The 12,362-nt window shown below is 31.7% G+C and overlaps 1 protein-coding gene across 4 annotated transcripts in view; it reads left to right on the top strand.

Annotated features, from left to right (window-relative positions):
* LOC132939416 (LIM/homeobox protein Awh) overlaps window positions 1-12,362 on the top strand; it is a 64,179-nt gene that overhangs the window by 7,397 nt on the left and 44,420 nt on the right. The window contains exons 2-3 of one of the 4 annotated variants that reach the window (XM_061006570.1): window positions 496-645; window positions 11,450-11,551. The exons of 1 other annotated variant lie outside the window; for it this stretch is intronic. In XM_061006570.1, coding sequence (XP_060862553.1) covers window positions 592-645; window positions 11,450-11,551 — 156 coding nt within the window. In that variant the 5' untranslated portion in view covers window positions 496-591. The remainder of the gene's footprint in view (window positions 1-495; window positions 646-11,449; window positions 11,552-12,362) is intronic. 2 more of the 4 variants (XM_061006571.1, XM_061006569.1) reach the window with 2 other exon arrangements.

Here is a 12,362-nt window from a genome sequence, read left to right as displayed (position 1 = left end):
TATGAGCCAAATACAAACTATTATAACTAACGTAAAAATATCAATTTTTTGTTATTTATAATAAGAGTTAAAAATTTGATTAAAGTTGATTAGAAATTGGTTCTTTTTTACACGTATTAGCATTTTTTTTCTCTAAAACATATAACACAATGATTTGCAAAAAAATGAATCAGGCGTATAACTAAAATGGGTCGTGAGTTGAATAAGGTTGAAGACCTGCTCTATAGTATATAATATATAGGGCATAGGTATGCAGTATACTGTATAGGTATAATATGGACATAGGTACATTGTACATATATTATATAACAGAATTTATCCTATGAGACATTTGTGTAAATATTTTTTTAGTTATTGTTCATACTATTTTTGTGACATTGTTTGTTTTACTTTTTATTTCCGTTTTTCACTTAGACGAATTTTCCTGGTAGTTAAATTAAACTTAATTTATGAATGGCGATTTAATTGAGCAATAATGCATTGTTTCTGTTGCAGTATAGCCAGTACAACCAGTTATATAATATATTATTTTATGAAAGTAGTTATTAGTATCGGAATATAATATATTATGATGATTGTTGACATCACACAATGCAAGTGAAGATGTGTAAAATTCAATGCAAGGAAACTACTTATAATTTTGACGTGAGTTCTTTATAAAATATTCTCGATTATTATATTGTATATTGTATTTGTATAGTACCATAATGGCATAGTAAAACCACTATAAAATATAATTTTAAAATAACAAATTTATTTTCATTTATATACTGAACATTATGGGTATAGCTAGGACAATTTTTCCACATTACAATTGCGTTTTTTACAAGATGTTATCGAAATTAGTATTTTCACTGTTGTTTTATTTGTTAAGTACTTTAACTTTATGAAAATGTTCTCTACTATAATGATATAGCAGGAATCTATTAAAAACATTTAAAATACACGTTGGATGTAAACGTACTACGTAGGTATATTAATATTGATAGTATAAGGCAATCGTTATAAATTGTATTACACCAATTATTAAATAGTGATAAATAAAATAATAAAATCATAATGTTTATGTAATCCGTCGTATTAATGTTTGTTCATCAGCTAAATATCATTATATATACAGCTAGAATAGGTTTATACTTTATATACATTATACTTACTGTACAATGCAATAGTGTTATTATTTATATAATATTCACATTTTGTTATTTTAAATGTTAGTCAAATAACTTACTATTTATACTGAAACTGGCCCAGATTAACATTGTATACTTTTTTAAATACAGTTTTATGAATGTTAAAATTAGATCGATGTAGTCTTATATCTAAAAAAATTATCAGAATATAAAACTGTATACCAACAAATATGAAATAATGCGAAAATATTAATTCCTAGTCAATTATTGGGAAAATATATTTTTGGGGTGCCATAAAAGAAATAACTCTGAAGCGCAAAAACGTCTAAAACTTTTAATCCGGCCCTGTGCTGAAATGCAAAATATGTTTTCGTCGAGTATATCGATAATAGTAATATTCGAATCTAAACGCATTTGGTGTTGTGTGCAATTGCAGATAAGTAACTTGTATCAGTAAAATGCCTAACTATACGTAGATGTAAAATAATATAGGTACACATCGTTGTATTCGAAGTTTGCAGTTTCACATTGGCGAAACCCCATCGGTTGCGAATATAATATAATGTACATATACATTATAGTATTATACCATCTAATTCTAATACCAATATATATACATATTAGACACAAGTCTTCGTGAAAGTCTAAAACACACTATAATGACCGTGTATGCGCGCAGCGTATAGTATATTTTGAAAATCTAATATATTACAACAACACGACACGCGCCATTACGTCTGTGTGGCGGTCTATATTATATGTATGCTGTTAATATACACGAGCTCGGCGTACTGGCTACTATAATACTACCTATAGGTATCTTTATAAAATATATACTATTATATTACACTATGTATACTCGAAGGCGCCTTGGGATTATATACATGTATAATATATAAGTGTGTATACGTGTTTTTATTTTTTATTACGGTACCTGTATATATATATATATATATATATTGCAACCGACGAAACGCGTATATACTATTTTTATATAATATTATCATTATTATTATTATTATTCGGATTTTCATACTTCACCGGACGTCGTCGTTATGTTACTCGTCCGTACGACTACAATATATATATATATATATATAATATATATTTGTATATAAGTTTAAGCGGAACAGTTATAGGTATATATAGGTATATATTATATACTGCGTATGTTATATCGTAGGTACACGCATCGCATACACACACACACCAGTGTACGTATATACAATTGGGTATTGTACAGGACGCGCGCACTTGTTTGGGCGTGTGTGGTCGGCGTCTGTCCTTTTGTCCCGTACTATATTATTTATATTATTATAGATGTATATATACCTATATAGTCCTCCAGCATAATCCGAAAAAAAAAGAAATTTCCTGCTTATAAAATATATTATTTAGTTCGGGTAGTGTTCATTAATTTTCCATTTGCGGCATCGTCGTCTTTGGGGCGATGCCGATAAAAAATACTCTTTAGATTTTTATATATATACCTACGTACAATATTAGTATATTACTATCACTACTAATAATTTATATTACCATTACTATATCACTTTTACTACTAAACTTCTACCTACTATTACTACTATACTACTATTACTACTATACTACTATACTACTATTACTACTATACTACTATTACTACTATTACTATTATTACTACTACTACTAGGTACTACTGCTATAGTCTATAATACTGTTAGTACTACTGTAATATACTTGTAAATTATAATACAGCCTATATGATATATAATATGTCCATAATATAATATGTCGTGATATTTGTGCAGCACAGATGCATATAAAATATGTATAATAATATATACCTACATCTAAAGTGATTCTTAACGGTCAACGGACATAATATTATAATAATGTTATCAAAAGTATTAAGTGTTTACAATTATTTTCAGTTTTCTTTTTAGAAAAATTATAATATGTAATATAAGTATTATACATTTCTGCCTCAATTTTTCTTCTTGAACTTTATCAATCTTTCAACCTTCCTATAACTGCTCTTCGTTTTCTCTGAATTCTATTTTCCTTTTAATAATATCTTCATATTTTAGGACCAGTTCTTTACAAATTTGAGATTTGTGATAAAAAGTTCGTTCTTGGACGTCCTTCGGTATGATCCCTAGCAGCTATTTGTATAAGCCAGCTAGATACCTCAGAGTATGACCTTAAATGTATTGTTTTTATAGAAAATATCAGCTACCATTGCCATTTTCTAATTGATTTGTTGCAATACGTGTTCGTTTGTTACTCTATCTATCTTATTTTTCGCATACGTTCATATATTTGTTGCGTGTTTATTTCTATCTATCTAGTAATGATGACGTTAGGTTTCAGTTTATGCAATTAAAACATATAGATTGTCATTCAACAGCACTGAAAGTCGATAGTGTGGGTTTCAGGGTTTCAGGTTCATATTAATATATACATGTATTATGTAGACCTACCTAAAATGTTTGATTGCCATTTTATCCATAAAAAAATGTAAAAAAATATATTTATTGAAACTACAAGCGTCCATTGTTAAAAAAAATCACTCTTTGCCCACAAATTCGTTTTGAAACTATTGCGGTAGGTATTGTAATAATATATGCGTGATGTTAGAGTGTTGCAATACAAAAGTATATTAGTATATTGTTCAGCACATTTGGTGCGTGTTTGGTGATAGTATGTACCTGTGTAGTTGGATAAATTATTATTGATTAAAATTTATATTATGTACCAAAAGAAACCTTATAATTTATAATCGTGGAAAATTTTGATCTATATTTACGTAATACAATATCGATACAGACGAAATATGCGTTTAACGTGGTTATGTATGTATTATATACTTACGCTGTGACGAAGGGCAGTCGCATTGGCGTCAACCCTGGGGGAAGAAATCGTGTTTTATTTCACGGGGGGAGATTTTGCGGGGCGTTTTTCGATTCCTCCCATATTTGTAACCGGTCGTGTCTGTTTCATAAGTTCCTGAATGTACATAGGTGGTAGGTACTCGGGGGAAAAAATGTGTACACACCGAAAACACCGTGACGTCATTGCGTAGATTATATATTGTAATATATATATATAGTGTTACTAGTATATACCACATATTTTTTTATTGCGAATATGTTATTTAATAATGGTCCAGAAACTGCAATAATATATGTTTGTATCTTATATTCTTATATAATATGGTCTTTAAGTCCAACCAATACAAATCGGTCTTTAAACGAGTGGTTTTTTGATTTCGTACCATCTGAACATTATGTACAATATGTATGATACTATGATAGTACCATATAGTAATTAAAAAATTATACTTGAATTACATTTTAATTTCGCAAAAGTATTTTAACTTTATAATATCATCTCAAAAAATTGTATTTTTATAGTTACGACTGCGCACGAGTTCTGCTGCAGATGGTGCGATTTTCCCGTGATGATTTATTATTGACTTAAATTATTATTAAACAGTAAACTATATAATACACACCGCAGGTACACTGCAGCAGACGTATATTCCCTCCATTTATGTCATATATGTGCAGGCCGACGTTCACAACATCTGGATAATATCGTTTACGTATACCTATATGTGTATAACGTGCGTATCTATATCAATATTTTTTTTAAATTCGCCATATCACAACCATTATGATATGCGGCGTCTGACGAATGCAAATCACGACTATACAGTATACACAGTATGTAATATACTGCATATAGGTAGTTTGTATAAAATATGTTTCAATGTTCGGTGTTGTAATCCATCATCTTTATTTTATTGTTATAGGTACCGTGTTTATATTCTCACACTCTGCGCGGCGACACAGTTGTGATTTGTAACAGTCACACAAACATTACGCTTATATATAGGTATATAGGTATATAGGCATATAATGATATTATAATATTCTATAAACATGCACGCGTTTAGTTTCAAGTTATATGTGTAATATGTAAATATTACATTAATATATATTTTTTTTTTACCTCGTATACATTTCAAGCTAACATAATATAGAATATATTTTAGTATTTTAGTCCATGCGTTATACGATTCAATTAAATCTCACCTTGGTGGCTTGAAGATTTGATAATGGACATGCGACGTGTTTAATGTTCTTTCCTAGTTTCGTTTTGAGTAGATTAAAATCCTAGACCTATAGAATATAGATGAACAATCCCGAAAATGCTTAGACTATACAACAATATAGTAAGACAAAATACTTGTATCAATTAAAAATTGAAACCATCACGTTTTACAAACTATATAATATTTGTGTAGTTTATTTAATTAATATTACTTAAAAATGTATTTGGTATATAATACTATACTAATGTCTCTATAATGCTAACTACTGTCACTAAACCTATAGAATAGTATATTAGTATCCATGCATATATTCTGAATTCCTACAAAAATGATTTAATTTGGTGAATTAGCATTATATGATATTTCAAATGCATAAGTATTTTAGATGGTCGTTTAACGAACAATCTATTTAGTATTTACACAATAATAATAATAATAATAATAGTTTTTTTCAAAACTAACTTAAACTTCTAACGATTAATGTTCTTTTCGGGGAGATAGGTGAATATAATATACTATATCGCCTATTCGTCCGTACCGATTTAATCAATAAGTACAACTATAATAGCAGACACACGTGACGTTTAACTGTAAACTCTAGCGTATAATCGTAATGATATTGTACCCATCTGTGCAGTATGCGAATGATTAACAAACACGGACTTACTGTTTGGAAAATATACGAGAAGGGTAGTTTTTGGTGTTTTTATAATGATGCATTACTATAATAGAAGTAGTTAGTAATAACTAATAGACTGTTAAGAGAAATAATACATTCTAAATAATATATTATGATGATGATAATAATGCTAATATCATATTATAACTAAATTTCCTTTATAGTCTACGCTCGGGCGTATCACGCACAGATTTGTCATCCTCCCCGCGTAACCAACGTGTGTCCGCGTGTTTTTGTTACGGCGTTTCGTTGACTCCGTTTTACAAGCTGCATATTGTTATTATTAGAGATATAAAACATATTATATAGGCACCTAACTGTATAATATAATATTTTATTATTATTAGCACTCTGTGCGCGCATCATTATTATTCCGGTTGATAAGCCCCGGGATGTGTATACAATAAAACACACAGTACCACACACACCTAACCTATGTATTCGTGTTTACAGGGTGACACGGTTGTTCAGCGGACCGTGGAGTGTGTGCAATATAGTCGCGCGCGAGTATACGTGTGTGTGTGTGTGTGTGTGTCGAAGGGCAGATGTTTAATCCTCTCGGCGGTGGTTATAATAATATCACGTGTGCCATCGGCGGTGGTGTCCTCGTCGTGAATTCGGTATACACATAATATGTAATATATGTATGTGTGTGTGTGTGTGTGTGTGTGTGTGTAATAATGAATGGACCCCGCGATCCACGACGGCAGCAGCAGCAGCAGCAGCAGCAGCGATACTTTGCGGCTGCTGCGGACGCCGCCGTCACGTCTATATATAATATACATACTGAGGACGAAAAAAAAAACCGAAAAAAAATTATTATTATCGTGTTTTACAGACGGCCCAACAACGCTCATATTATTGTACACAATAATATTATAATGTATAAACGTATATTTGTGTGTGTGTGTCGGGTAGGCGTTATGATATAGGTACCTCTGAGATGTGCGTACACGCGGTACGTATGTACAATAATATGTTTTTGTGTGACACTGCTCGTGATGTGTGTGCGTGTATATATGATATATGCATACGTATTACACACTTACATACTTATAAATACCTGTGGCCGGTGCGCATATTATTATGTATATTATAACCGCGTGACTCCTGTTCTACACGTCTTTAATGTGTTTTGTAAGTGTGTGTTTGTGTATACGCCGCTGTGTACGCCTGCACCGAACCGTGCGGTGATTATGTGTGTATACAGGATGTTCGCGCGTCGTTTTCCCGATTTTAAATCTTCGAGACGATATGCCACGAGGCACGAACTACTGTGCCACCGCCGCCGTTCTTCGGAATCTCTAGCAACGTTTATCGTGATGGCATGCGCAATAGGTAGATGGGACCCAGCATTGGACGTGCAGGAATCATAGAATTTAATAATGCAATTATATATTATTTTATGTGGTATTTTATTGTTTTAAGTTTCAACATCCGTTATTATATGACCCGTAAAGGTATTTTAACAATTTTTCTAGTCGGTCGATAAAGGCGTGCCTATCCATATAATATAATATGGTCTGTATATTATGTGTAAAAAACAGACAACGACCACGATGTCCGTTAGCCAAATATATACATGCACGGCTGCAAATGTATGTGATTTTGTGCACGAAATAGTTATAATCCTCTACATACCGTAGAAACGGTCCACTTGTACAATAAATTACTTTTCCCTTGTGCGCTTTCCGAGATTTGTCGGTTAATGAATCAAAGTTCAAAGGAACGATAAATGTATACTTATATGAATATACTTGACAAATATTTCAGTCTAGACATTTTACGCGCACTATACGAAAATTATTGGCCCATTTGATTATTGGTGCACTTGGCGAGTACACCAGACGTAAGAACCCAGTTTAAACGGAAATAATCGTAATTTTTTGAAAAAAAAAGTAGATAGTCATACATATGGCTACACTAAATGAGTACAATAATGCCACTATGAAAAAATTTAAAATGTCCTTATAACATCGATAGGTATTACGACTATTATTGACTTCGTGCAGTGTAATTATTAGTTGCGAGTCAATTCCGTTCGTATAATATGTGATAATATGTGCTGCAATGGAAATCAAGTTTATTGAACGTCGAGTGTTCTTGTATTTTTCCACTTTTTTTAGTAATTTTTTTTTGATTTTCTTTTATTGTTCGATAGCATTTTTGTTGCATAAGGAAATTTGTAACGTCATTAGGTAATACATTTGTTGTAGAGCTATAAGGACTATAGGAGCTATAGGTCCCTATAATTATGTTTATAATATATTATATTATATAATATTATACTATCTCGTATTGAAAATGTATATTTTCAATATTTTATATAAGTCCTATGATGGGTTTAATCAATATTGCGAAACTGCAAAAGTAACTAATCGAAAATGTGTTTTATGTACAAACATTTGTTTGGACATTTTTCACGGGTTAGAGTGGTCGCAGGAGTGGTATTATTTTTTTTTTTTTTTAATATTCCATTTCGGTGTGAACGGCGTGCGAACTAGTCTCGTTTGAACACCCTGTATATACATATAATGTGTATAATGTGCCCGGTCCAATTCACCCGGGCGTCCGCGACGTTATTAATATTATTTACTGGGCGAACCGGTGTAGATTTTATTTATCGATGTCACCTTCTCGCCCGCGGCCGCCGTTTCTTTGCGGCTTTTAAACTGCGTCTGTAACGCGCCCGGCCCGGCCCGGTGTGTTCGGAAGGAGGGAAAAAATAAGTGTAATAAAAATTGTATATTTAAAAATATTCAAAGTACGCTAATAAGTCATGCTGCGTTCGGAATATATGGTACCGGTTGTCCACTGCAAGTCCCCGACGAAATATTGCCCACATCCTCTGCTTTTGTGCTATCACATGTTGCCGACGACGATTTTATTTATTATTATTTTTTTCCACCTCTTTTTTTTTCATAATTTCCTGTTTACGCGAAATAAGCGTTTTAGTGAGTCTCCAACTCTCCACCACCCTCCCCTCACCGCTATCCGCCCCGTTCACACAGCTCGACCGCACTCGCGAGTCGTTCCATCACGTTATTTATATAATTGAATTTGATCCCGAACAAAATTATGCTCACTACCGTATTTCGGTATACTCGACCCAGTCAAACGTTATAACAATATTATAAAATATATAATATTATAACATGCACTATTATAATATATTATGCGCTTACCCGTTCAAAAACCCCATATTACTATTATAACGCGCGTCTGCACCGGCGCATCTCGAAACATTATATATTATAATAATATAGGACAAATCACGTGCGAAAATCCGTAAATACTGTCGTGGATGCAGCAGTAGCAACAGTGGCTGGCCGTCACGTCTGCAGGTCGTGTTGCCGCAGTGTTTATAGGTATATTAATATATTGTATTATATTATACGTCAGCGACGAAAACGATTATGTCGACTTTCAGGGCCCCGCCTGTGCTGCAGCTCAGCAAATCCGAAAATATATGAGAAAATAAAAACGCATTACACACAGATATGTATATATATATATATATATGTTTATTACACACACATATAGTGGACACGTATATATCATGATATGCGCGCGTCGTATAACAACCAAAGTAAAACAGTAGTAGTACCGGTAGCAGTAAAACGTTTAATGGGCACCATTTTAACAGCGATAAAAAAAAATATATCCAACACATTAAATTTAAATGTTTCGATTATATTGAAGTGTTTATGTATATGAGCGGTGTTTTGCACCAAGTTTATGATTTTTCGCCTCATTAATTTTAATATTGAAGACATTTATTTTTATTTTTTACCTACCTAAATATTATATATACCTAACATCTCTTAATTAAATGAGACGTTTAGTGAATATATTTTTGCATAATCGTAAATATCCCAATGATTATATATTATATGGCAGGGTATATCTGTGTTTTGTTTTGAAATGCATATAATATTCAATGCGTCTACAATCTTATTATATGTTTTTATAACGCATACATAGGCGTGCAACCTACTCGTTTAATATCGAACTGCAGTTAATAATAGTAGACTACACGTATAATACAACTTTGAGCGAGTTTCTAATAATTATTTGTCTATTCTAAACATGCGTACTACCTACGCAGTGTACATACATATTATTATATGTTATATATGTGATTAAAAAAAAGTTTATAATTGATCTTAAAAAATTTAAAATTTTTAAATACCTACTATTATTGAAACAACCAACTTGACCCGACATAAAAATAATGCGGATGGTAAGAAACGTAGCACGCTACTGGATATTTTTTTTATCTTCAATGGAAATTTATGAATCATTAATATAGGTACCAATAACGAAAACGTTGCGCAAAATCCGTTAGTCAGAAAATCAAAATATCTGTACCCAGCCGGCCAGCCCTAAAATATTTTTTTGTTAATAGGTATACCTATATTTTAATTATTTTTTTTCATTTCATATAGACAACGCTTTCAATATTATGCTAACGGTTAACATTATCATATGTTATATAAATACTATACAATCCACGTGGGATAGCGAACATGGCGTATGAGAATATGGGAAAATTCATATAATATGTATACGCGTAAAAAAGATTTTGACTAAATTCGTAAATAGCGATGGAAAGTTTTGATAAATCGATTTAGCCGCAGTGAAAGGTGCGAAAAATGACTTGTGATAATGCGTGCACAGTCAATCTGTGTTTGGTCTCGACAGATCTAAAGATGTCAATCGTTCGTTAGTCTAATATGAATGGTCCACATTTGATGTTTTCCTTATTTGGGCAAAACACATAACATAATATAATATATTATTATAATGTTTACGTTTAGAGGAGCTAAGGGTCTCGCTAAAAACTGCTATGGCAGAGTCGTTAAAAAGTTTGCGCCGCGCGACTTCAAATATATATAAGTATAGGCACTTTATATTGTCTATATATACGCGCGTCGAGATTTTAACTATGAGTTTATATTATAATAATACTTTTGTATCATAGTCACGCGTATTATGCTATAATCACGGTTATCTATTTTAGATAACCATAACCGTAGTTATAATATAATAATATGCATTATGTGGGCGGCGGGTGATGTATATACCGTGTGTCCACAAAAACGGGGTGCACTCTATAACTCAGTTACTTATTATATATTATTACTAAGTACCCTATATACATATTTATAAATTCTGCTTGTGGGACATGATACCAGACTATTGGATAATAAATTCCTATGTCTTACAATTTTTCAACTCTTGCTGTATTTAGCGAGTGAGCAACAACTTCACTTTATCTGTGTACCCACCCTGTTTATGTGGACACGCGGTATGTATAAATATTAAAATATATAATGTCCGCTAGAATTCAATGGGCGCACGTTTGCTATATTATATTATATTTGTCTACCCGATTATTGATATAGTTGATATTTTATATTATAATAATATAGATAATAAATAATAATAATATGTTCCCTAAATGCTGTACACTGTACACACACACACCATGTATATGTCATATACGAGACGTCAATAACTTAATTATGATTGCAGGAGAAAACTGCGGACAAGTCAAGACATTTAGCGGAAGATGCTTTATGCGAGAACAAAAGTTTACACTTTCGTGAAAAGTACGAATTCGTCCAATACGTCAAGGTACGCGCAAACTGCACCGGTATATTTTTACCGTTATATGGACGATTTATACTGTCCTCAATGTAAAAATAAATAAATTATTATAATGTATACACACGTATATATAATATAATATGCTTGCAAGGCCTATGTCATACGACGTAGTGCCTATACATATTTATATAATTATGTACCTTTATGGCTTTCTATACATATTTCTAAAATCTACATACTTTAATATACGTAAATATATGTGTGTACACTTTACGACTTTTTAAGACTCCTAAAATAGTACAAATATAACTATACATTATTTTATTGTTAGTTCAGACGGAAATGAAAACTAATAGATGATTATACATAATTTACGATAAAAATCATATTAAAAGTAATAGTTAATTAACTGTTAATTGTAATACAAATTATTGTATATTTAAATTATAACAGCTGAGGTTTAATTCTGGTGCTTTTTTAATATTTTGAAAAACTATAGTTAATGGAAAATTAGTATAGCTGTTCAACAGCGGATAGTTAAAATACGTGCTAGAAAATAAGGGAGGTTTTAAAGCAGACAACATTTTTTACAAACGTATATAATAGGGATATTATTTTTTTTTTTTTATGAACTTTTAAATACGTTGATGTAAGTTTTATAGAATGGTAACCTCTATTAGGTAGAAGGCAAAAAAAGAGGTCACTGAAAAACTTTCATCAAGTCTCTATATTAACCGTGTATGCACCTACAGTCCGTACTAAAGTAAGCATACAGGGGTATCAGCTGACTCTCCAATGTAAAATAAGGGTTGGTGGTGGCGTATAAGCTGGCCCAGAC

This window comes from Metopolophium dirhodum, chromosome 2 (genome assembly GCF_019925205.1).
Source record: "Metopolophium dirhodum isolate CAU chromosome 2, ASM1992520v1, whole genome shotgun sequence".
Taxonomy (NCBI): Eukaryota; Metazoa; Arthropoda; class Insecta; order Hemiptera; family Aphididae; genus Metopolophium; species Metopolophium dirhodum.
This window is presented reverse-complemented; position numbering and strand designations above follow the sequence as displayed.